This window comes from Trichoderma reesei, assembly GCF_000167675.1.
Source record: "Trichoderma reesei QM6a unplaced genomic scaffold TRIREscaffold_2, whole genome shotgun sequence".
Taxonomy (NCBI): Eukaryota; Fungi; Ascomycota; class Sordariomycetes; order Hypocreales; family Hypocreaceae; genus Trichoderma; species Trichoderma reesei.
Genome location: NW_006711149.1, coordinates 885,552 through 911,085, shown reverse-complemented (window position 1 = coordinate 911,085; position 25,534 = coordinate 885,552). Strand labels below are relative to the sequence as shown.

Genomic DNA, 25,534 nt, shown 5'->3' with positions numbered 1-25,534 from the left:
CTATACTTGCAGCGTTCATGCAGCAACCCCTCCGAATCCCGCTATCCGCCTCGACGCTCCCGCCTACAGCGCCAGACGCAACAGCGGCCTCATGCCCCCGGTAGTATTACTGGACAGCGACTCCCTGCCTTGTGCGATTCTTCAGCGGCGGCTCGCCCCGGACGTTCGCGACTCGACAGCAACGCCGACACCAGAAACGGCCGCATCGCGAAATCTCTAACAAGTCTACGAGGAGAAACCCTCTCCGAACCCGAAACCCGCCCTTCCTCGCTCGTCGAGCCCTCTGCGGAGGTCGACGGGCGCGGGCCCTGCAAGCGAGCAGACGAAACACAGACAGGAGCGCACCGTGAGCAGACGGCATAAGAGAGCCTGCCATGTCTATCTACTCTGAGCCGCCGTCACTGCGGCCCTTTCCGGAGGACAAGCCCTCGCTGCTCGTCTGCTGGTGGGCAACCATCTTCTGCGCCCTCATGATCCTGCTGCGCATCGTTGGCCGCTTCATCCGCACCGAGAAGCTCTTCAACGAAGACAAGGTCGTCGCTCTCGCCCTGATTCCGCTATTCTTGCGCATGGGCTGCGTCCACTTCATCCTCACAAATGGCACCAACAACTCCGACTTCACCGGGGTTGCCCTCACTTCCGAGCAGCTGCACAAGAAATCCGTTGCCAGTGGTCTCGTTCTGCTGGCTCGCATACTCTATGCCGCGACGTAAGTAATCTTTACAAACATTTTATGCTTCGCGTGCGCGGGGGTGGACAAGTGGTCAGGCAGGCCGCGACAGGCCCATGGGAAGGAATCGTGTTGGAATCGCTTACTGACTGGTTGTCAATAACAGGCTATGGATTCTGAAAGGCACCATTCTCGAATTCCTGGCGCGTATCACCGACCTGACGTGGCAGCGATCGCAGCGATACACGTTAATCGCCATCCGATGCGCCCTCGGCCTCACCTTCATCGCCGTCGTCATTAGCGATCTCGTCGAGTGCCACCCTTTTCAGCATTACTGGCAGGTCTTGCCTGACCCTGGCGGTCAATGTCGTCAAGGCTTCGTCCAGCTCATCACCTTGGCCACCTGCAACGTCCTCACCGACCTGCTGCTCGTTATATTCCCCATCCCTCTGATCATTCAGAGCCACATGACGCTTGTCCGAAAACTCCAGCTCCTTCTCCTCTTCTCTCTCAGCTTGTCAGTTGTTGGCGTGACCCTCTACCGGGTGCCACTCATCATCGACGCCCATGGCCGCCAGTCGTACCGATCGCTCCTCGCGTCCGTCGAACTCATCTTCGCCACTGCGTCTGCAAATGCCCTTGTCTTGGGCTCCTTCGTCCGAGACCGAGGCGTCAAGAAACAGAAGCCCAGGCGAACCTCCACCGCCGCCGAGTCGTTTGAACGCCCTACTGTGCGAAGGCCAACGATGCAGCGCCAGTGGGGCAGCGATGAAGACCTGGTGAGGGATCTTGGACTGGCCGTTGAGCCCGAGCTACGAGAGCAACCCGACACGCCATCTGATGACCTGTACGCGCCCATCCAACCGATGCGCTCTGTTGGACATGATCGCCAACAGCGAGAGGACAGCGCCCACGACAGCGCCCATGACAGCGGACAACAGAGCGCACAGGAGAGCGGAGACCTGTTGATTTATAGGACTGAGTCTCCGCACGAGTCCAGGAAGCTCTCGCTGTTCGATGTGGGTGGCCTTCTCGAGGACTCAGCTGGCACAAGTAGTGCAAGTTACCGCAGAGGGAGCAGCTACACTTCATCCTCCATGGACGCAAGCACCTCCCAGAACCCTCCTCAGCCGTCCAGAAAGGCCAGCGCAAGCGGCGTTCGGCGTGGCTCAACGGCGCTGCTGCAGGACCTGGGGGGTCTCTTGTCCCCTCTCAACTCAAAGTCGTCGGGTCGGTCCAAGCCGAGGACAGGCACCGAGCTGCAAACCATCCCGCAGTCTCACCAGGAACATCACACTTCAGCAGGAGAATCCTCCAACCTCGTTCTCATGGACCCTGGCGGCCTCTTACGACCGTGAAAGCGATAACGAATCCTACGGCAGCCGCACCCACCTGCCGTTTCTACTTAACGACCTAATCTACGACTGGAGTCACGAATATCTCATTCCTATTGGAGGAAACGCCTTTTCTGTCTCATATTTCACCCGCTATACCGTTATATATTCAGCCTATTCTTCTTCTTAGATGATATTCGTCAAGCATGGCGTCGACGATGGTTCTCTTTCCTGTTGTATATGCGTATACATATGGTACACCTGTTTTTTGTTTTTTTTTTTCTTAACCGGGTAGAGTACCAGGATGGAAATGGCGTCGTTTTGGTGGCTTTTGAATATCCAGTTTGGAGGGCGAGCGAGCGCCTGGCAAGCGATGAGACAAGACGGAGCTGGATGTTGCCTTTGATTTTTCTTCTTCTTCTCTTTCTGCATTGGTACTTTGATTGCATATACCCCGGTGATTAGCACCGTTTTGTTGGATGATAAGAGAGGCTTTGGAGGTCTCCGCCTCGAGTGGTTACGAAGGGACGAGGAACATGTGGTACATAGATGTGCTGAGAGAATTGACACGAAGATGAAGCGTATACAATATCGATTGAGATCCATTTTTGTTCATTTTCTCTGGTGTTGCAATGTGAACAACCACAACGATTCACTCTCGGAAAGCGCCATGTGTATTATGAATTTGATAGTAAGGTATTTATTGATTTGTTTCTTGTAATTCTAGTGATTAGACCCCGTAAACGCCAGCTTTGACACTGCAAATGCAAACAATAGATACAAACAGCATCACCACCGCTGCTGCCGCCTTCATCCAAGCAAAGTCTCGGGTTTTTTTCTCTTTTCTTTTTCCTTCTTTCGGGGACTCTTTCAGGATGCTCGATAGCTGAGTCCAAATGTTGACGCCTTCAACCTGCCATCCTCCCCAACCACCATCGGAACCACCCTCTATCCCAATCGTAACCGTAATCTCTCGATAGAGCAAAACACTCTAAACGCAAAGTCGGTAACTGGCATACCGACCCGCCGTCTCACTGACCCGGATAATCTTGACAACCTGCCCCCTCTTGAGCCCCAAATACCTCGCAACGGGATCCTTTTGCAGAATACGCGGCAGCTGCGTCTCCTTGAGCCGATACCTCTTGAGCAGGGCAATCTTCTCCTCGCGCGAAAGCAGCACGTGCCGGGGCACGAGCTCGTGGTGGGTGATGTTGACGAGCAGGTCGTCCTCGAGGAAGCACTCAATCTTGGCCAGGTTCTCGACGCTGGCGAGGGACTTGCGGGCGGCGGGGGACAGCGGCACGTGCGTCACCATGATGCCCGTCTTGTAGTTGTTGGAGATTGTGTACTTTGCAAACTGGCGGATCTGACCGACGCCAAACTGCTTGTCCGTCAGGAACTCGACCCAGATGGGGCCGCAGTCGGGGACGGGGTCCGGGTTGGAGGGGGTTGCGGGGGGTGTGTTCTTGCGGAGCATGGAGTCGCTTGGGCGGGCGGAGAATTGGAGTTTTGCGCGGCTGTTTTTTTGCGTAAGCTCATTAGTATCTCATGTCGTTTGTGGGTAAAATGTTTGGAGTCTGGAATGAGTTGATCGTTATTGGGGGGAACCGGGGGAGAGGCCGTACTTTACGGTGCCGTCGGGGTGGCAGTATTCGTCGCGGAATCGGTCGAGGGAGATGTTGACTTCGTCTTCGGCAAGCTCGTACTCCTAACGGCCGGATGATGAGTATATAGCCCGCCGCAAAGAAAGAAGCATCATTTCAACAGCAATCTCGGAAGAAATGCTGGGAGAGAGAGAAACGCACTCGGTCCGCAACCATCTCGTGAACAGTCCTCCACGCGCGCCAGAGCCGCACCACCTCCTTGGACTTGGCATCGTTGGGCAGATCGTCAATCATCGTGTCCGAGGCTGATCGCTTTATGGTATCAAAGAGGATTCGATCCGAGAAGAGAAAGAAGGATGAGGCCCGCGATGCCGTGATGCGTAGGTTAATAGCAGGCGGCTTCTCTCGTCGTCGGTTTCGGCTTTGCGCAGGGGAGGTTTGGACTTGTCAAAAAATTGTTTGGCGCGACAGCCTTGCATTGGCCGGGCCTCTTTTTTTCTGGGCTCTGGGGGCGTTGCCCATCTCTTGGCTGACTGGCTGGCTGGCTGGGCGGGCGTTGATAAGGATGGGTCACGTGAGCTGGCTGATAAGAGTCTGTGGTGTTCTTAAGAGGATACTCTACTCTGTACATGTGATTGAATGAAATAGGTACCTAGCAGAGCTTTCCGAGTAATGACGGATGGGTGAACTCGGCTACATACCTAGATTCTGGCGCAGCATATTCTTTGCCTGGACCGAGTGTTGGGCTTGAATATTGCAGCGCCTCAATCTCAACATCGCTGCAAAAGTCTTGTGGTTGAAAAAGAGGCCCCGGCAGCATTCGGCGGTGGTGCTGCGTCTCCATGTCCCCCATTGGCCGCCAATATCCACCGCCAATCCCCCAGGAACCAAAGAGGTGCTAACTAGCACTGCCAAAGTGGCCTGGAGATGGACCAAACCGCCGTAATTAAGCTGTTAGAGTTGCTCGCTAGGGACGATTTGGCACCACAGTGTCCTCAACCACCGCCCTTCAGTGGGAAGCCACAGCATCACAATCCTCAACAGGAACCGCCCAGCCTCGTAGAAAATAGACTCAATTGCTTTCTTTGGCTTTCATACAATCTGCCATCGCCAAAACTCAAATCAATCCTCAGTTTTCTGTTGAATCCGTGTGTGGGCCCTGCGCTGCCAATGTGAAAGGTGGTGCGTCCCAGGGCAATTTTTTTTTTCTGCCAGGCTCACCACCAAATTATTTGGCAGTTTGTCTGGCGGCTTCGGCTTTTTTTTTCTTCTTGCATTTCTTCTTTTCCTTCTCCTCGTTAACAGACGGCGCTCTTCTTGCCAATTCTTCCTCCTCCTCCCTCTCCCGTTTCTGCTTTCAGTCTCCGACTGGGAGATTGTGTGACGGCTTTTCCTTTGGCCTGTTTCCCTTCTTTTTGAGCAAATTTCCCTTCGCTCTGTTTCCTCTTGTCGGCACAATGACCACCGCTGCCGCCTCTCCCGCTGCCGCGGCCGATGCCGCCCCTGCTGCTTCTGCGCCTGCGACTCGCCCGACTCGCCCGGACGAGAACGCCTTTAAGGAAGCCCTCGCCAAGGCTGAGAAGGAGCACAAGGCTGCCATGGACAAGTTTGTATGTCCTGCTGTGTTGTGATTGCCGTTTTCCTGGCGTAATCCTGTCCCAATGCCTCTCTGTTCATCGGACACTTTCCCCGGTTGTTGGGGTACACCTTATCGATTCGCTCCCTTCACCCCCAACAATAGCAGCAATACCTGGCTACCTTGAGCATGCCCGGAGAGTTTCTAGAGGGTAGAGGAGAGGCATATAAAGCAACGGAACACCGCTTGAAAAGCTGACAGACCTGTGCTAACAACCATCATCAGAACGCCATCAAGGCCAAGATCGACGTTGCGCTCCCGAACAAGAACAAGGACCAGCCCAGCGCCACCCAGAAGCGCCGCCAGGAGCTCATTGCCCAGGCCAACGAGATCCGCCAGAAGCAGGCCGGTGGCAAGAATGCCCGCACGTCCAAGCTGGACCAGATCAAGCGCCTGGACGAGCAGCTCCGCAGCCGTGTCAACGAGCAGAAGGCGGCCAAGGCAAAGGTCCCCTTCAAGAGCGTCGAGGATGTCGACCGCCAGATTGAGGCCCTCGACAAGCAGGTCAACTCGGGCACCATGAAGCTCGTCGACGAGAAGAAGGCCCTGGCCGACATCTCCAACCTGCGCAAGCTGCGCAAGAACTTTGGCCAGTTCGACGAGGCCCAGAAGCAGATCGACGACCTCCGCGCCAAGATCAAGGAGATCAAGGACTCCATGGAGGACCCCGAGCAGAAGGCCCTGTCCGAGCAGTACAACAAGATCCAGGCCGAGCTCGACGTCATCAAGGCCGAGCAGGACGAGGCCTACAAGAACCTGTCCAGCCTCCGCGACGAGCGCACCAAGCTGCAGGCCGAGCAGCAGGAGAAGTTTGCCGCCATCCGCAAGCTCAAGGATGACTACTACGGCCAGAAGAAGGCTTACCAGGCCTACGAGCGCGAGGCCCGCGAGAAGCAGCGGGAGCGCCAGCGCCTGGAGCGTGAGCGCTACGTCCAGGAGCGCAAGAAGGCCGATGCCGAGCGTGTCCTCGCCGAGGCCAGTGAGCCCGCCTACCTGGACGAGATCCGCCGTGCCAACAGCCTGCTCGCCTTCCTCGATCCCTCGTTCAAGGCTGAGAAGACGCCCCTGCTTGCCAACTCGGGCTTGACCGCTCAGGCCCAGCGAACCGTTGACGAGTCTGGTCTTAAGGGCACCAAGCTCGTCCGCAAGGAGGACCGCGAGGACGAGTACCTCCCTGCCCAGTCCAAGGGCAAGAAGGGCAAGAAGGGCAAGTCCGGTGGTGCCCAGAAGGGATTCAACTGCCCCCCGTCCGTTGTTGAGGACTGCGCGTTCCTGTCTCTTGACCCTCCCATGCGCGAGGAGGACGTTCCCGAGTTGGTCGAGAAGGTCAAGGCCAAGCTTGCCCACTGGAAGGAGGATCAGGCTGCCCAGACCCAGCGTGTACGTGCTCATTTTACCTTTTATTTCGCTCAAAGAAGTGAACTAACTCGCCACAGAACATTGAGAAGGCCAAGAAGAAGCTCGAGGAGCTTGAGAAGAACGAGAAGAGCGAGAACTCCACCAACGGCGACAAGGTCGAGGAGGCCACCGCCGAACTCAAGGAGGCCTCTCTCGAGGAGAAGAAGGAGGAGTCGTCATAGTAGACCTCTCCTCAGCCTTCGCTCCATGAGCCCTACAGAAGGAAAGAGAGCATCAACAGCTGCTGATGCCCTTTTCCTAATCCTCCTTTTTCTTCTTGAAAAGCTGCGTTTATCATGTTTAGGCTGACCGCGCCGCCGCCCCTCGTTCCTCTCACACCACTGCTTCATCATTATCTTGTCTCTCTTTTACAAGCTTGCGCGCTTCTCCCAGGTCAGCATCGAGAAATGTACTTCTTGAACAGAAAAAGGAAGGAAAGGTTGTTTGTTTTGTTATCATTTATTATGCGGGAGGGAAGTAGTCGAAAAATAAGGGGGAAATGGGATGGATGGGACATGGTGGGTGAAAAGAAAAAGAGAAGTTGCTGGGCGGACAAGCGAAAAAAAGTATTGACAAATTGGGTTTCTTTCCTCCTCCCTCTTACCTGTTACCCATATCATTACGCACCAGCAAATCCTCCGCATCTTCGGGTATGCCTTTTACTGTCACCTGGGCCATTCCTCTTATGCCTTTTGTGTGCCTGTATACCCCCTTTTTTCATTTATTCGTCAGTTCTCTTCTTTGTACCGGGGTATATCATGTCTACTAGCAATCGAGCAAGAGGAGTTTTCCGGGCACGAAATACACGCATTGCGACTTCACCTATCTCATTTCACTTTACGATTTGGACAGAATTGTCGGGGAATGGCTTCCGGCATCATGCATGGGGGAACAAGGCAGCATTCTGCACAACAGTGGAACACCATGTGCTTTGCAATTTTGAAGAACAACTCCCACCTAGTAAAGCCTTGAGAAACCCCTGCCAACACCTTTTTGCGTGAGGGCTTTCTCGGTGAATGTACTGGTCCTCAATGGCCCGTCTGCTTTCAAACAAGCGTGGCTTGCAGGCGAAGCTGCATATCATCTGCATGTACGTATGCGCTCCTCAGGAGACACAAGAGAAGACAAAACATAATGCCGTGTGCAAGCCATATCACATACGACATGTGTACACTGCATTATTATTCCGCTTATTCAAAGTCCACGGCCACACTACCTACATACATACAATGTCGGAAAGAGGGGAGAACCACCAAAGTCTGTTTGTGAAGCTAAAAAGAGAACCATGTATGTATCTAGATGGGCCGTCTCATGCGGGTCGTTAGGACGGCGCATGAATCACAAGGTAAGGAGGTCATGCAGGTCTTCACCGCAAGTACTACTAACTTGGTAGATATTAGTATGCACTCGATCGTGATGACGAGGTTGATGATGTGCGTTATCGCATGATTGTATGGTTGAACGAGGTGCAGGAGGGGAACTGAGGGATTGATGTTTTGGTTGTAGACAGACAGATGCCTTAATGTCCCGTCTTGCCTTGACTACCTGGTATGAGGTAGTATGGCAACCACGAGCAATGTCACATAGTGCACAGAAATACTCGCTATAAAGGCTTAATGATGGCTTTTCAATGCTATAGGAGACAAGTTGTTCGCTTCCTTGATGCATCTTTTATACGCCAAAGCTGAATGGTATCCGAAATTCTCGTAGATGTAGCCAAGATGTATATGTATAAGTATGCGTGAGTAAGAAAGATAAATCCCAGCGTTTCGTGACTTTCGTAAGCAAGGCTACCCCAATACCATGCAATCATGCCATTTCCATTCCAGACAAATGAAACCAGAGGGTGATCGTACATGTCGTGATGTTTTTTTTGGTGCAGGATGAGATGTGAAAGAGCGAAAAATGACGTGTCGACAGCTTGTGCCCCTGGCGGGTTGGGTTTGCGTCGTAATGGTATACTGGTCCGCTTATATTGCTTATTTCTTTTCGTATTGTTATATGCTGCTTATCCAAATGGTGCATAGTATGACGAAGACGGGTGATGCTGCGGAGGCGGCGGTCTGAATGTCCTCCGGTCTCGTGGTGTGGTGGCCGGCGCGGGGGTCCGGCGCTCCATGAGGGCATCGCGGTCGTGGAAAGACGAGGGAGGGGCTATGGCGGGAGGAGGAGCGGAACCGGCGCTGGCACTGATGGAGCCGGCCCGACGACTCGGCTTTCGAGGTGGAGCAGTCAAGGGAGGGTTCTTCACGGCGGCCTCGTCGTCCGCGGGGAGGGTGAGCTCGATGAGGCTATAAAAGTATTCGAGGACTTCGGGATAACGTTGTACGCTGGCCTGCCAATCCTCGTCGATGCCTCGCTTCAGGGTCGCCTGGGCTTCGGCGATCTGGTTGGGATGTGGCGGCGCATTATAATGGTAGAAGGCGTGGGCAGTGATGTGGTCGAGGTGAGCCGAGTGGGCCGTCTTCCGTCGCTCGGCAAGTTGACGGAAATACTCGAGTATATAATCTTGAGCATGGGCCCTTACCCACGAACTATAGATGAGACAAGTCAGTCCATGCTATAGGCCATGGCATTGAAGGCGGTCAGGGCAGAGCATCGCGGAACAGTAAGATACAAGAGACAGCGGAGGGCAGGAAGATGGTAGAACCAACCGTATGTCGCCGTATATGGACCGCATCATGCGTTCCTCGGCCTGCTTAACGGCCACCTCGAGGCCCTTTGCCTCGCAGTCACAGGCCATCGAGGCCGGAGCGTGGCATATGGCGCAGTCCGGATCCATTCTGATGACGGTCTTGCGCACCTTGAGATCTCTGGTGTGCATCTTAGCAAAGGGTGTGTCTCTTGGTCAGGTGAGGAGGCGCTGTTTAGGTTGAGGTGCGATGAAGCAAGTGTTCAAGGCGAGACGGGCAGGGAACAGAATACGGGCTAGTATTACACGAAGCAGAAGGCATTCAGGCACGCGGAAGAGAAAGGGCACGGTGGGCTTGTTGGCGGGCTCAGATACGTGGTTTCGTCAACCGCAGTAGCAAGGCCTCACTCCCCCGTTGGCAGGCCCATAGACGGGCTTCATGAGGGACGCAAGTGGGAAAGCTGGGTGGTTGTGGTAGGGTGACGGATTGGAAGGTTAAGCAGGAGAGAAGAGAGGAGCAGGAGAGGAGGAGAGGAGAGGAGAGGGAAAGAGAAGGAAAGAGAGAGCAGCAGAGGGTGCGAGGGAGAGGGTAAGAAACAGAGAGACTGACCGACCGGCTGAGGAAAAAGTTAAGACAAGCAGAGGCTGCGATAGGCTCACGCCAAGCGGTAAAGGGAATGGAGGCAATGCCAACAGCACGAACGGCAACAGCAGCAGCAGTTGTGCCAAAGCAGAAGACGGGCGAGTTGGGGGATGTGTCCTGCAAGCACGCGCGCGAGCACAAGCACAAGCACGAAGCAGCAGGCTGGCGGCGTCGGACCCAGGATGAAGCTTTCCGGAGGGAACCAGAAGGAGGGCCTTTGGGAGGGACAAGATCTCAAGGTCCGGGACCAGAGACCAGAGCGTGGGGAAAGAATCCAGAGGGCAGCTGCAGCAACGACGAGCGTGTGCTTTTTGGGGTCGAATGAGGAGGCGGCAGGGGGGCGACGGGGCCAGCTGTCGTGGCTCGAATGCGGGATCGAGGAGCCTATGCAGGCTAGCCTAACGAGCAGCGAACTGGCCCAACGGAGATCGCAGATGCCCAAGCAAACTGAGAGGGCGAGGGAGAGAGGCTGCCGAGCAGGTGACGTCTCTTTGTGCCGTAGCAGAGCAGGGAGAAGACGGAGAGTGGCTGTGAAGACGTAAAAGAGCAAGTAGAGCAGAGTAATTGACGCTGTCCGTTCGAGTAATATCGCTCTCTGGCTGTAAACAGAACGATGCCCGTCTCAGGACAAGCTATACAGTACAAAGCGCAGCAGTGGCGATCCCAAAGAGGGGTGATGTCTGCCGTGGCCGAGACCAACAAGTGACAGCTCGTCGCCTGGTAGCGGTGCTTTCAAGTTGTCCCTCGTGCTGCTTCTTCGTATGTACCGTAAGTATGTCCTTGCAACGTGGAAAAGGTGGCGGTCGATAATCTCGCAGGTCTGGATATGTGGCCGACGGCGTCTCGCTGTCCGTGCAGCAATGGAGCCCGCTGGTGTCACACAAAGCAGAGACACGGCACGCACACAAGGGTCGAGCTGGCGCTGGCTTGTTGACCGTGGTGAGGAGAAGAGTCTCATGCAGCGAAAACTCAGCAGGCGGATGGAGCCGGCAGGATAGAGTGAAGGGCGGGCGACGTGCGTCTCACCAATCGGGGTCGAGCCTAGCGAGGGCAGAACCTGGCTGGCACAAGTACGCGATATTCCTGCCTGCAGCAGCCCCGTCCGTCTCCGTATGTACCAGCCGCTTTTCTCTGCTAGTAATCCCAGCAGATTTTCTTTTCCTTCTCTCGCCATTCACTACTTCACTCTTTCGTCTTGTCTGTTGCCTGCAGGCATGCTGATTTGCTGTAGCGTGCCGTTATGTATCATGTAGGTGCTTGCTGCGGGCAAACGAGTGGGAGCAGTCCGTCAGGCAGCCCAACCCTGCGGCGGAAGGTAATTTCTTTTGGTTGGCAAGCCGAAGCAATCCTGCTGCTGGTGCTGCTGCAAAGTAGGAACGCAGTACATACTGACCAGCATGTTACAGCACGAGTGCTGTAATAGTAGTACTAGTATGTGCTTCGCAGCAGCAAGAGATTTTGACCGCACTCTTCTGCATGGGCGAGCGGGCTCGAAGCCACGCAACCGTCAAATCACGCGGGGCGGGATATGCATGGACGAGGCCCGCCGTTGGCCGGACTGAACCCTTGTGGACTGAGCTCGACGAGGCTGGCGAGAAGCTAGAGGAAGCCCTAGCAGACCGGCGACGGGTCACGATGGGGGTTGATGATGCTGGAAGCTGGTGACATGGCTGCGAGATGATGTGAGGTGCTGCCGGCTGCTAGTATCGCCTTGCGTCTTTGCATCCGTGCCTTGTCTGCTCTGTCTCATCGTGAGTGCGTTGCCCATGGCCATGTCCCCAACGTTCCAAGCGACAGGTACAGGTGCACCTACCTACATACATACCATTGGCGATCTCCCCAGCCGCAGCAAATCATAGGCCGTCGAGTTCCGGGTTGTGCGTGCTTTTCTCTGCTTGCCTGTTTGCCTGTCCCATTTGTACATACATGCCCGGGTCATCTGAAAGCGACAGGGTTCAGTTGTGTTGTCTGGCTTGGGAGCGGGGGCGGGAGACGGGAAATCGAGCTGAGGGTTTCATCAGCTTTTTCGTCCGTCAATTGCCAACTCAGCAGGTCGAGCTGGCAGCAGCAGCTTCCCGCTATGCACTCAGAACGCCTTAACTGCACCACTTTCGTCACCAGCTGCGATTATTATTATCTGCAAATATTACCAAGCAACTGATTCAGAGTACCTGTGCATAATGCATGCATAATAAAGTGTCATCTCCTGTCATGTCATCTTGAAGCACGCAGATGCTTCCACTTCATGATTCAACCCAATATCATTTCAGTGAATGTGGAAGCCGCTGATCGGCCTCTTACCCCGCCACACCCGCCATCGGTCGGCGCTGGCGGGGTCCATCCCGGCGTTGTCCTCCGCTAAACTACAGGCGTCGTCGCCACCAGAACCCCTGCTGTGTTGTTTCTTATCTTATCAGCCGCATCATCGTGAATTTTCTGGCACCTCGCATTTTGCGTCCGATATCAAACCTACCTAGATTCAACAGAAGCAGACATGGACAAGCAGTTCCAACTTCTCGCATAAACTCAACAACATGCCGCCTCGGTGCCCCGGAGCGTCTCACCTGCCGCTGGCCCCGTTCCTCTACCCAGCTCTCTTCCGCCCTCGATCCGCCCATCCTGCCCTCCTCCGAACAGCTCTCAGCCGTCACTCTTCTTCGTCTTCATCTGCATCGTCCTCCTCGATATTGAACAGCCTACCCGAGTCGCGACTGAATCCCGCACCAGACGACTATGCAGCGCCAAGCTTCGCTGATAAAGCCGAGCTGACAATCTATGCCGGCCGCGGCGGCAACGGCTGCGTCTCCTTCCAGCGAGAAGCCTTCCTTCCCGACGGCCCTCCCAATGGCGGCGACGGAGGCATAGGAGGCAATGTCTATATCCAGGCCGCACACGGCGAGACTTCGTTGCATAAACTCGCCCGAAGGCGCTTCATCCGTGCTGGACGCGGAAGGCACGGGCAGGGCAGTGGGAAAGGCGGCATGCGAGGCGAAGACGTCGTCATCACCGTCCCCGTCGGCACGATTGTGCAAGAGATTGAGCGCCATGACCCAGCTGCCGAGGAAGAGATTGCTCTGAGGGCGTACCAGGCGCTGAAGAAGCAGAGGAGACGCGAGCTCTTGGCCCAGCAACAGCGCGAGCGAGAAGCCGAGCGAGAAGCAGAGCAAGACGCTGAGCTAGAAGATGAGCTAGAGGCCGAAGAGGATGCTTTAGACGAAAGACGTCGAAAGAAGAACAGCCCCGAGGACGACTACGATCCAGACGCTGATAACCCCGAGCGCGAGAAGTGGCTTCTCTACCCCGGCATGTCCAAGAGCGAGATGAAGTCCGCAGAGTTCCCCAAGCTGCCCAAGCGGACTCGCTTCTTCCAGCAGCCTCCCCCGCCAATCTATCTCGACCTCTCTAGACCGACACCGACGCCCATTCTGCTGGCCGTAGGCGGCATCAATGGCCTCGGAAACCCCCACTTCACGTCGAGAAACCACCCGCGACCCGTCTTCGCCACCAAGGGCGAGGAAGCCGTCACCATGAAAATCTCCCTCGAACTCAAGCTCCTGGCCGACGTGGGCCTCGTGGGACTTCCCAACGCCGGCAAGAGCACTCTCTTGCGAGCTCTCACAAACAGCCGCGCGCGGGTCGGCAACTGGGCCTTTACCACGCTGCAGCCCAACATCGGCACCGTAGTCCTAGACAAATACTCTGGCCGCCCCAACGTCAAAGCCCGCCGCCACCGCTACCCGTCGTCCTCTCCAGATGCCACCAGCACCGATGATTCTACCCTGGGCGATCCGCGAACCCGCTTCACCGTTGCCGACATCCCAGGTCTCATCGAGGGAGCCCATCTCGACCGCGGCCTCGGCATAGCCTTCCTCCGCCACGTCGAGCGCGCCGGTGTCCTCGCCTTCGTCATCGACCTCAGCGCCGGCAGCGCCGTCGCCGCCCTGAAGGCCCTCTGGCGCGAAGTCGGCCTCTACGCCGAGATGCGCCAGGAGGAAGAGCGCTCGCGCGAGTTCGAGGCCCGCGTCGACTGGGACCTCGTCTCGCAGGCGTCGCGCGGGCCGATCAATCTCATGGGCGCCTCGTACGGCACGCCGCTACCCATGCAAGAGGCGCAATCCAGGACCCCGACGCTGCACATTGCGGGCAAGCCGTGGTACGTAGTCGCCACCAAGGCCGATCTGCCGGAGACGAGGGAGAACTTCAAGGAGCTGGAGAGGTATCTTGAGGATGTTACGGAAGGGAGGGAGCAGCATCCGAGTGGTGTCGAGGGCGCCTGGACCAAGAGCTGTGCGGCGATTCCTGTGAGTGCGATCAAGGGGCAGGGCGTGGAGAGGATTGTTGACTGGACGGTTGGGCTTTTGGATGAGTAGGCGAATGAATCACGATGGAAGACGGAGGTTTTGTACGAATATGTATGATGGCATTTTGTATAGCACATAGACGACACTGTAAAACATCGACAAATAGGTAAATATAAACGACAAATAAGCTTGTAGATTGACTACCTCGTACCGGGTGATACTACAATTCTCTTCCACATATGGCCCATCTTACATGCTTTCACCCATCTGTCGGGGGTTTTCTTTGAAAGCAACGAAAATTCTTCCAACATCCCATGTTCACTAATTAATCATCGCCCTCAGGCGTAGGAAGATCCTCCACATCGATATCCTCCAACTCCTGTTCCTGCTCCTGCTCCTGTTCCTCCTGCTGCTGCGCCTCCTCAGCAGCCTTCTTCTCCTTCCGCTGCAGGCTAATGTTAATCAGCGGCGAAGTATCATTGAACACTCTCAACAGCATCGCCGCGCGGTCCTCCTTGGGCAGCATCAGGTTCAGCGAGTGAATGCTCTTCCACAGCGGCAACGCCATCCTCTCCTGCCACTCCGGGTCGTCGCCCTCGGGCTCGACCCGCAGCACGCAGCAGCCCATGCCGATATCGCGCACCCGCTCGCCAATTTCGTCAAAGTTCTGCCATCCGCCGTCGCTAATCTTGGGGAACATCTCAATGAGCAGCTTGTGCAGCGTCTCCTTCTTGCGCAGGTGCACGACGCGCGTCTCGCCCACGTAGCCCTGCAGGATGGGCATGCCCTCCGACTGGATGCGCCAGCGGCAGACCTCGGCCGAGGGCGCGTCCTGCTTCATGAACATGCGCACGCCGCCGTGGATGAACTTGAGGCCTCTACCCTCGTTCTCCGTCAGGATGTCGCGCGTCAGGGCGGTGGTGTAGTAGATGGCCTTGGCCGGCTCGCCCATCTCGTTCCTCACCATGTATCGGTCCGTGGGGAAGCGGCTCGACAGCTTGTAAAACTCCTTGATGTTCTGGATGGTTGGGTGAGAGGGGTCGAGGTACTTGAACGGCTCCTCCACCGGTCCGTTCTTCTTTGGCTTGCTAGGGCGCTCCTCGCGCTGAGCAACAGGTTCGGCAGCAGGGGCAGGAGTGGCGGCTGCTGAGTTTTTCTCCTCCGTCTTGGCCTTCTTGGCAGGCTGCTCCGTATCGGCATTAGCGTCGAGGGGCCTCTTGTTGTCTGTGGCAGGTTCATTCTCCTCCCCGGTTTTGGCCTCCTTGGCCTCGTTCTCGGGCTTCGCCTTAAACTCCGACTTCTTCTCCAGAACGGTGATGAAGAAGCCACCGGTATCTTGCAGATGGGGGTACACCCTCATGCACCGCTCGAGGGGCAGCTTCGTACCCTCGGGATCAGGGAACATGGACGACTGAAGTCGGCCAGGGACAACGCCGTCGTTGCTCTCCTTGGTAAACTTCTCAACCTCTTCCCAGGAGTTCCAGATCCTGCCACTCTTGTCCATGATCTTCCACGTCTTGAGGCCAGGGCGTCGTACGAGGCCAGGGAGCTGATCGCTAGCGTCGACAATCTCGACATTGTCCAAGCCACCACATCTCTCGATCGCGGCTGCAATGATGGACTCGTTCTCGACGGGGTTCATGCTGCATGTGGAGTACACGACGCGGCCGCCGACCTTGAGGAGCTGCAGGGCCCGGACCAGGATGCGAATCTGGGTGACGTGCAGTCCCAGGGCACTACCTGGCTGCCAGTCCTTCCACAGGTTCACGTTCTTTCGGGCTGTTCCGTCACCGGAGCAGGGCACATCGGCCAGGATTCTGTCAAACTTGAGATAGACAGGCTTGGTCGGTTCGGGCGAGGGCAGCTTGATGGAGGGGAACTGGGTAGCGTCGTGGTTCATAACGAGGAGATTGGGCGAAGACAGTCTCTTGAGCTGATGGACCAGGAGATGGCCGCGCTTGTAGTCGGCATCGTTGGCAATCAGGAGACCCGTCGCACGACCGGCATCAGAGGGGTCCGCCTCGAGGTCGGCCTCCGCTTCGTCCTTGGTCTCGTCGCCGAGGTCCAGGCCATCTTCCTTGGCATACTGTCGCAGCACCTTCCTCACGCGAGACTCCTCGCCAACGTGGAGCATCTCCAGCAGCTGGGCAGACTTGCTTCCAGGCGCGGCGCACATGTCCAGGACCGTCATGCCCGGTCGCAGATCCATCAGCAGAGGAGGAATCATGCTGACGACTTCCTGTCTGCTGATGTTGCCGACGCTGGTCTCGGAGACGAGGAACTTTTGGAAAGCCGCAAAGGGCGGGAACTTGCGCACGACGTTCTTGGGCGTGGTCATCCACCAGGCAAGCTCGTCGGGGTACCAGGGGACAGGCTTGGGAGGGTCGACGGGCCGGCCATCCTGATGCTCGATCTTGACGATTTCGGGAATGTATCGGGTCCGCAGGAGTCTCTCGACGGCGAGCGCATGGCTAAGTCACAGGAAATGTTAGCGACGAGCGCGCTGAAGGGGAGGAACAGGACGGCCTTTGGCGCGCAAGGCGCAACATACCCCTTGGAGCCGCAGAAGCGAAAGCTGTTGGGCAGCTCGCGCCTCAATGCATCCCAGAACTGCGTCTTCTCCTCCTCGGGCAGCTGCAGCAGCGCGTCGTAGAACTCTTGAAGCTTCGGGTTCTCCTTCTTCAGGGCAGGGTAGTCTCTCCAGCTCTGAGTGCGCTCGCCTCCGCCGCGTCCGCCGCCACCTCCACGACGGTTTTTACCCTGCAGACGACGGGTGACGAGTCAGTACTGGTCAATTGCAGTCAAGTGATCTTGTTGGTTCGGCGGGAAATCTCACTCTGAAGTTCTTCCTGCCCATCGTTGCGATTCGAGCTGCTCGGATGGTTGCGCAGTCGCGATGGTTCAATTTGGAAATTTTTACAAGATAAGGTAACCGGCAAGGTAGAAAATCCAGATGCCCCGCTATGCCGCGGGTAGGAGTGCGCTAAAGGCAGAGGATGGGTGGCGCCAAACTCACAGGCCAGAGGCGCTAAAAGCATTTGATGGTGGAGGTTCAGGTTGACTGCAGTTGGAGCATCTCGGCATCTGCATCTCAGAGGCATCTGGAGCTGTACTGTAAGCAGATCAAGGGGCATTGCAATCCATTTGATCTGCTTCCGATTGTGCAAAAGCGAAAACGTTGTTGATATACCTCATCAAAGACTCCAGCTTCTCCAGAAATATCCTCGTGAAAAGCACTTGAATCATTCTAGGCTATCCGTTTAGCATGGAGATAATAGATATTGCTTTAGTATGCAGTCTTTTGTCCCATGCCGATGCCTGCCCGTCTTAATTGCCCAGATTAAAAGACCCCCATTGGATATCTGTCGAACAGAAAGGCAATGGCTTGCCTCATGCTGCCAACAGCGGAAGCCAACATCTCCATCTTTTCCCTACATCTCCGTTGGTTGCTTTCTCTAACACTTGAGGCTACCTTATGTACATCTCTCCACGACGCCATTGAATCCATGTACCTTACTTTGTCAACAGCCAACCTCAAATCCCCCCTCCACCTCACCACCAACCAAAACGGTACACACAACCACAAGTCACCCTCACCCTCACCTCACCTTTCAAGCTCACCCTCAATTCACTCAGCCCTCCAGGCAGCAGTCACGACACACAGCAACCTGCCCAACCTCACCGCCCGCCCGCGCGCACAGACCATCACCCATGGGGTATATATTCTCTCGCTCCCTCCCCATCTTCTTTCTATCTCTTTTCTTCTTCTTTTTTCCTTTTCTTCATACTTACCTTGTTTCGCATCCCCAAGATCAAGAACCTGGGGATGCAGTGAGGAGGGCCTGCATTGCACACCCGCGGAGTCAGCTCCTCACTCCATTGTCCTTCGGGGCCATGGGAGGCACAATTTTTGATGTTGCTTCACTCTTGTTGTCGTCGTTTTTTCATTGTGCTGCTTTCCTGCTTGCGGGGGCCATGAAGAAGAACAAGACTTGCTGCGTTGATCCCCTCATCGAAGTGTTGTTGTGACGTGAGGTGATCTGACGTGGTGCCTTTCTGGCAGACGAGTGGCCGTCGCCACGTTAGGAGGAAAAGATAGCTACTACTTAGGTAGCAGTCGTCTCAGTCGACTAAAGGTTCATTCTACGATCACTTGTGATGCCCGCCTACTCAGTTATAAATATTACAATGCTTCATTTTCATCCGCTCGTCTATATAAACCACGGAATACAGCTATTACGTCCTCGGGCTTCTCAAAAAGCTCACCACGCCACTGCAATATCCAACCAAATCATCCAGCCTGTTGCATTCCTTCTCCTGATCCGTCTTCCACTCCTCAAGAGCCTTCAGCAGCGTCTTGCTCTCCATCACCATATCAAAGTGCAGCCGCAGGAACACGGTCATCCACGCCTGGGTGAGCTCGTAGTCCTTGCGCGCTCGTAGCCGTGTTGTCAGGGCTCGGATAAAGTGGAGTAGCTCGTTGGAGTCGTCGTCTTCGCCCAGAGAAAGGGAACGAAGTTCGAGATCGGCGCTTGAGGGAGACAGAGACTTGAGGTGCTCGATGAAGTCGTCGTCTAATGCCACGAGAATGTCAGTGATTGTTCAAGAATGGTAAACGTTGGGAGGAGATGATGAGAAAGCTTACAGTTGCCATTCGCCGCGCCAGCACGCAGCTTCGACGTAAATGTCTCCTCGAAGCGAGCCTTGTCAAACTTCGAGATGCGAGACTTGCTGCTGTTCTCTGCTTCCTCTGAGCCGTCCTTGAGCCCGGGCACTTGAGTGCCCGAGGTCGAGGGCAAGAAGAAGGGCGCTTTTTCGGGAAGCTTTGGCGCCTCTGTCGGCTTGTTGCGCTCCTTGATCAGATCCAGATGAAGCAGTGTCTGCCACCTACTCTTGGGCACCAAACTCAGAGTCATGAGATCGGCGCTGATCTGATCGACGGTAGGCGCAACGATACCCGAGTCCTCTTCTTCTGCCTTGTCATCCTCGAACGCAGCCTCCAGCAAGCCCTGGTTGCCCTCACCAGCTGTTGTGGGGGCAGCCACCAAGCTGATCTCCGCTTCGGATATCTGGCGAGTCGGGACATGCTTGTACAGCGTCTTGTTCGTCCAGATTGTAACGCCAGGGCTGTCCTCGAGAGCAGCAGCGAGATACTCGCCCGTGTACGACATGGCGATAGCTTTGCACGGCTTCTCCAGTCGGATAGCGTCGATGAGATGGCTGGTGGGCAGATCCCAAACTCTGATGACCGAATCGCCAGAGGCGGCAATGATCCATCGGCCGTCGTTGGAGAAGCAAAAGTCGTTGATGACATCTTTAGGGCCCCAGAACTCTCGAATAGTCTTCTTCGTCTCCAGGTCAACAACGCGAATGGACAAGTCATCGCAAGAAAAGGCCAGGAGATTGTTGGCGGGATGGTATCGGCAACCGGTCGGGAGTGTCATTGGCGCCCAGTCCAGCTGCTCCAGAAGGGTTCCCGTCAAGAAATCCCAAAACTTAATCTTTCCGTCCAGCGAACAGGACACCACCGTCTTGTTCATGGCGTCGACCACCAGGCCGGTAACAGCCTTGGTATGCTTGCCCACGCCGGCGGGATACTTTCGGTTGCCTTCGCTCTGCAGCTGAACAACATCATCCGCCTGACGGAGCTGCTGCATCTTGAGCTGACGAGCTTGTGCCGGCGTCAACTTGGAGGGAAACCGTTGGCGGTGTACACCTGACTGGAGATTGTACATGTCGATGCCGCCAGCCCCTGAGCCAACCAGCGCAAACGTCCCGCAAGGGCTAATGGCCACGGTTGTGACGTCGGTGCCATCGCCAGTCGGAAATGCCCAGCGACCTGCCCTCTTTCGGCCCCAGAACCAGGTACGGGCGAAGGCATCGCCCTTGTGAGCGGTGACTACGCTTTCCCAGCCCGTCATTCCGCTAATCTCGGCGTCCAACTTCTTCTTGGGATCCCGGCTCTTCTGCCAAATCTCCTGCTTGCCAGGCAGAGCGCCCATGCCACCGTCGCGGTTGAGCGAGGCAGCAATACACGTGATTTCGGGGGCTTTGAGGTCTTCTAGCGTAGTTGTTGGGCCATGGGCCAGAGCATTGGCAGCCAGGATACCAATCTTCTTCGCCTTCTTGCGTATGTTACCCTGGCTGAGCTCGGTGCTCTGTCCATCGCGACGCATGCTCCATCCCCACAGGCTTCGGTCCTTACCACCGCTGATGATCCACTTGTTTCCAGCTTCCGCACCGTCAAAGTCGGAAGGCAAGAATTGCAGGCAGTTGACTGGTCCAGAATGTCCACTGCGCGAGTGCAGGATCTTCGGGATGGGGGAGAAAGGTGTCTCATCAAAGATCCAGGACTTGAGTGAGTTGTCTCGGCCACTGGATACAATCACTGCCTGCCCTGACAGGAACTCTACCTTGCTGATACCGCCACGGACAGCATCGCCTTCGCCTGAGGGTGGATTGTGGGCACTGCGTAAGACTCCCATGACACGACCTCCACGGTTGAGGTCCCAAAAGGTGATGTCGCCGGATGACGGAGTGGCTGTGGCCATGACACCGTCTTTTCTACCGTCGTGTCCAGCTCCCAAACCATCTGTTCGGAACGAGATCGAGGTAACCGGGGCGTCAGGGTTTCCGGCCTCGACTTGAAGAGCGCGCTTATCGGTAAGAACATTGGTAATAACGAGGGTGCCGCTCGAATATGCGATTGCCAGCAGGGAGAGCGCCGGAGTTGGCTCAAGGCAAGTCACAGCGCCAGAATCTGGGGAAGGAGGTAGAATGGTGTAGATGAGTTTGGCAGTGCTGACGTTCCAGATCTCAACCCAGCCATCTTTGCGACCAACAAAGATCTTGTTGAGATATGTCGGCATGGTGACGACGCCGCCGGTGATTTCATGGCCACCCTTGGCGGCGGCCATGGTGTGAATAGTCGTGTAATGCTCGAGCGTTGCTGTTTTGTAGACCTCAATTCTCGTCTTTGCGCAAGCAATGAACCAGGTGCCGAATATCATGATCTGCTGGATCGGCTCCTTCAGGTCGCTTGGGAGGGCAACCTCATCGACCTTTCTTCCTCTCTGGAATACCCAGAGGCCCTGAGTCTCGCCATCCTGAGACCCTCCCCATGCTGCAAAGACCTTCTTTCCATAGGCGAACGTGGCGGTGATATCGGCGGGCGTTTGAGGCCGGGTGACGAAGACTAGGTTGAGACCGCGGAGCAGATCATAGGTTTGCAGAGATCGGCCGACCGATGTTGTGATCTGGAAGGTAGTCTTTCCTAGCGGAAAAGACGTAAAAGGTATACTCGACGGAGCGACAAGGCCGACAGTCTACATGATCAGGGTGTTAGACATTGTGGTATTGGAGGCTAAAAGCTGCCTTTGAATTGATATAGCGAAGAGGATCAACATACTCGGAACGGAGCAAAAATTCGCGAGGAATTGCTCGGCTGGGCGGCATTGGCCAAGGTTGAGACTTTCTGGCGCTTTGCCAGCGGCCCTTCGGGATCGGAATGCGGCATCTTTGCGCTGGAGTGTCGTGCAGCGTTTTCGCGATCCGTCGGCAAGAGCAAGTACTCGACGAACCAGTCCGTGGATCTGGAAATTTTTGGCGGTGATGGAATACTGCCGGTTTCTGCCGCTTACCTAATGCCCAGCTAGCGACGCCGCACCTTGTTGACGGAGACCGGTAACACCGCCACATATCACCGCCACATGAGCCTTCAATTGCATCTCTCACGAGCATCTTCAATACCTATGGAAATAGAGTAGGTAGCACACTATTTATCTATGTACCTACCAAGCGATGAGTCCTACCTACTAGTAGGTAGGTAGGTTCTTCGCCTTGGCACTCTGCTCTACTGATCTGAGATGACTAGGACTTCATCCGGAATTGGTGACCTTACTCTCATTAACCTACCCTTTCACCTATTATCTGGCGTGCACAGCTATCGCCAGCGTCAAAGTGGTCCATTCGACACCGCACGTTAAGGCCCTGATGCAATTCAGGCTGAAAAGTATTCAGCTTGCTGAAAAGTGAAATCCTAGGTTAACCTTGCCTAGCTAGGAAGGGATTATCAGCATAAAATCGCGCATAAAAGCCTAAACGCCTTAACCCTTAATTATAAGGTATTACACTAGCCAGGGCTATATAAATGCCTATAAAAAGGAAAGATACTAAGAATATTTAGTAAATTCTATTAATAGCAGGAGGTAGCAGCTAAATACTTTTTAGCTAGTAATAGGCATATTATTTTTTAGCTGCTACCTTTAAGTTTATGCTTATATTATAATTGCTTTTATAAAGCTAATTATTAGTATAGTAACCTATAAGGTAGCAGCTAATATTATCCTAGCTTATTAATAAAGGAGGCAATATTACTATAATATTTAAAACGCTGCTGCTTTATTAGCTCTTATTAGTATCCTTAATAAAGAAGGGCAGCTATAGTAATAGGGCTTATTAATATACTTAAGAGCAGTAAAAGCTAAGCTAGATAATAATAGTAAAGCTAATAATAAGGCTAATAAAGATAGTAATAATCCTTATTAGCCTATAGCTACAGCTTTACAGAGGGTATATAAGGAGATGCTTTAGGGATTAAAAAAGAGATTTAAAAAACTATTTTATATAAATAAAGCTGTATTTTAAGCCCTCTGCAGTTAGCTAAGTTATAATACTAATATATTAGTAAGCTAAAAGCAGTTACTTAAGCAGAAAGTTATAGTATTTCTTTAAATATATGTATTTAATAAGACCTAAAGGAATACTATATATTACTTTAAAATATACTAGTTAATAGTATTTTAAATTATTAAGGATATGCTTAATCTTATATAGTAATTATATATAGTATTTATAATATAGCTAGCGCTAATATATATCTTTTTAAAGGTTATTTTTAACTTTAAGGCTAAGGGCTTTAAGGGCGTAATTAGGGCTATTAATAGTATATATATTCCTGCTTTTATCCTTAAAATAAATTAGCAGAGATTCTAGTTATAGAAAAATAATATATTATAAAATATACTTATTATTATTACCTTTAATAGCCTATTTTACTATATACTAGTAAAAGGCAAGGGATTTATTAATAATATATCTCTTTTACCTTAGGCTTTAACTTAAAGCCTAAGAGTGCTGCAGCTAAAATACTATCTTACTAATACTAGCTTTAAGGTGTAAAATAGTATTATTCTACCTTATATTAAATTATATTATTATCTTAATAACTAGAGAGATGCTAGCTAGCGGCTATATAATAGCTATAAGCTATTTAACTTACAGTATGTATTTTTAAGGACTATAATTAAGTATATCTTTAACTGCTGTAAAAGGAAATAAAAGATTATATATACTAGCGCCTTAAAATATAACTTTATAAACTAGGTCCTTTTTATATATACTATTATAAGGCTTTATAATTTTATAGTCTTAAGAGGAATAACTTTAAGTAAGTGTTAATAGGAATATTAAGATGCCTTATTAAAAAAAGAATAACTAGCGCTAGCTAAAGCCTAAGATAAGGCTAATTTTATTAATAAAAGGTTATAAGCTAAGAGGTTAAGGGAGCATATAGCTTAATAATATTAAGATAGTTACTAAGAATATATTAATAAGGGTTATAAAAATAATAATCTTAACTTTAAGAGGGAAGTTTATAATATTAAGGGTCTTAATAAAAGCAGCAGTAATAGCAGCAGTATAAAGGTCTTTATTAATAATAATAATAATAATAATAATAAAGATAAGAATAAAAATAAGGATAAAAATGCTACTTTTAATAATAGTAATAATAATAAGGAAGTTAAAGCTTAATAAATAAATAAGGCTAAACACAGGCTTAATAAAGTAAATCTTTATAAAGCTAGGCTAGGCAGCAGCTTAAATAATAATAGCCCTTTAGCTAGGCTTTTTTATTATTTTAAAGCTATTTATAACTATTTAAAAAAGCCCTAGAATCCTATTCTAAGTTAGTAACTAGCTATGCCCTTTTTATATTATTAAATAGTAATAAATTCTATATTAATAAGTTTATTAAATCTTTATATATTTAATAGACTAATTTAATTAAAAAGTCTATGCCTTTATTACTAATAAAGTTAAGGCAATCTTTTATAATAATTTTAAATGCTTTAGCGCTAATAAGCAGTTATTTATATATATAAATATAAGTCTATTTTAAAGGCTTTAGGTTATATAAATTAGCTAAGGCAGCTATAAGCTTTTAAATAGCTTTTAATAATAAAAGCCCTTCTTAATATAGTAACCTTCCCTTCTTCCTTTTCTTAATATTTATTAGCGCTTTAAGCATTAATAATAACTGCCTAGGCGCTAGTAATACTAGCTATAGTATTAATAAAAAAAGCTGCTGCTATAGCAGCACTAATAAAGCTAATAATCTAGGCATTAGCTATAGTATTAATACTAGCTGCAGCATTAATACTAGCTGTAATATATCTAGCTATATAGCTAAAATAACCTTATTATTATTATTATCTTAATTAAAGGCAATTAGTGCCTTTACTAGTGGCTTTATAAATGCTTTAAGATTATCCTCTAGTGCTTTAAGCATATCCTTAACTTTTTTTATAAAATGCTAGCTAACTTAGGTACCTTTTAAATTACTATTTTACCTAGCTAAAGCAAACCCTTTAGCATTACCTGCTTTTTAAATATTTTATTTAGCTAGCTAGTCTTTAATAAAGATCTCCTACTAGATATTAATACTAATGCTATTACTAATAAGAAGGCTGTTTTAAACCACTTTCTAGCTAAAGTAGGAGTATTATAAGATTATTAGTTATTAATTTTAAAGGCTTATGCTTAGCATCCTTATCTTTAAGTTATATATTATCCTTAATAGCTATTCTGCTTTATAAAATACCCTTTAGAACTTCTTTAAATAATTATACTTATTTTTAAGCGTTTTAATAGTTTAATTCTAGCTAAAATACTGCTCCTTTAGCAGCTTAATTATTATCTTAAGGCTTTACTGCAGGTATATCACTTTAGTTAATTTTATAAGGCTATTACTAGTAGCCTTATAAATTAATAAAAGGAAGGATAATATCTAGTTATTTAACTATTTAATTTTACTAGCCTATAATAGCCTTATAGTAGGTTAAGACATCTTATATTAGCAGTTAGGTTATTATAACTTATTTTATAGTAATAATTAAGTGGCATAGAAGGTATATTTAAACACAGGCTCTTTAATAATGTTAAATTCCACTGGATTAATATTTAAGAGCGGTAAGAAAATTTAGTATTATTACGGCCTAGTGTTATAACATGGCTTTATAGGGCTGGAAGGAAGGT

The 25,534-nt window shown here is 51.7% G+C and overlaps 7 protein-coding genes across 7 annotated transcripts; 3 read left to right on the top strand and 4 right to left on the bottom strand.

The window, feature by feature from the left end:
- Nucleotides 1–374: 374 nt before the first annotated feature.
- Nucleotides 375–2,028, top strand: TRIREDRAFT_103694 (GPCR protein, PTH11-type; the record flags this gene model as incomplete). Its single annotated transcript, XM_006962283.1, has 2 exons — nt 375–709; nt 837–2,028. The coding sequence occupies 2 exons, from the start codon at nt 375–377 to the stop codon at nt 2,026–2,028; spliced, it is 1,527 nt and encodes a 508-aa protein (XP_006962345.1).
- Nucleotides 2,029–2,995: 967 nt separating this feature from the next.
- Nucleotides 2,996–3,902, bottom strand: TRIREDRAFT_55185 (uncharacterized protein; the record flags this gene model as incomplete). The annotated part of the gene is made up of 3 exons (XM_006962080.1): nt 2,996–3,538; nt 3,635–3,712; nt 3,810–3,902. 3 exons carry the CDS (start codon nt 3,900–3,902, stop codon nt 2,996–2,998), a joined length of 714 nt encoding a protein of 237 aa, XP_006962142.1.
- A 1,059-nt stretch (nt 3,903–4,961) lies between these two features.
- Nucleotides 4,962–6,824, top strand: TRIREDRAFT_74797 (uncharacterized protein; the record flags this gene model as incomplete). Its single annotated transcript, XM_006962282.1, has 4 exons — nt 4,962–5,218; nt 5,470–5,772; nt 5,857–6,624; nt 6,681–6,824. Exons 1-4 carry the CDS (start codon nt 5,066–5,068, stop codon nt 6,822–6,824), a joined length of 1,368 nt encoding a protein of 455 aa, XP_006962344.1. The 5' UTR covers nt 4,962–5,065.
- Nucleotides 6,825–8,342: 1,518 nt separating this feature from the next.
- Nucleotides 8,343–9,424, bottom strand: TRIREDRAFT_74795 (uncharacterized protein; the record flags this gene model as incomplete). The annotated part of the gene is made up of 2 exons (XM_006962079.1): nt 8,343–9,176; nt 9,297–9,424. The coding sequence occupies 2 exons, from the start codon at nt 9,422–9,424 to the stop codon at nt 8,651–8,653; spliced, it is 654 nt and encodes a 217-aa protein (XP_006962141.1). The 3' UTR covers nt 8,343–8,650.
- A 3,186-nt stretch (nt 9,425–12,610) lies between these two features.
- On the top strand, nt 12,611–14,230 carry TRIREDRAFT_37593 (GTP binding protein; the record flags this gene model as incomplete). The annotated part of the gene is made up of 1 exon (XM_006961949.1): nt 12,611–14,230. A coding segment is annotated over one exon (1,620 nt), but the record flags the coding sequence as incomplete, so codon positions are not given.
- A 313-nt stretch (nt 14,231–14,543) lies between these two features.
- TRIREDRAFT_55981 (uncharacterized protein) lies at nt 14,544–16,954 on the bottom strand (the record flags this gene model as incomplete). Its single annotated transcript, XM_006962078.1, has 2 exons — nt 14,544–16,689; nt 16,770–16,954. Coding segments are annotated over 2 exons (2,331 nt in total), but the record flags the coding sequence as incomplete, so codon positions are not given.
- Nucleotides 16,955–18,454: 1,500 nt separating this feature from the next.
- Nucleotides 18,455–21,734, bottom strand: TRIREDRAFT_55545 (uncharacterized protein; the record flags this gene model as incomplete). Its single annotated transcript, XM_006962077.1, has 3 exons — nt 18,455–18,792; nt 18,864–21,543; nt 21,627–21,734. The coding sequence occupies 3 exons, from the start codon at nt 21,732–21,734 to the stop codon at nt 18,455–18,457; spliced, it is 3,126 nt and encodes a 1,041-aa protein (XP_006962139.1).
- Nucleotides 21,735–25,534: the final 3,800 nt, after the last annotated feature.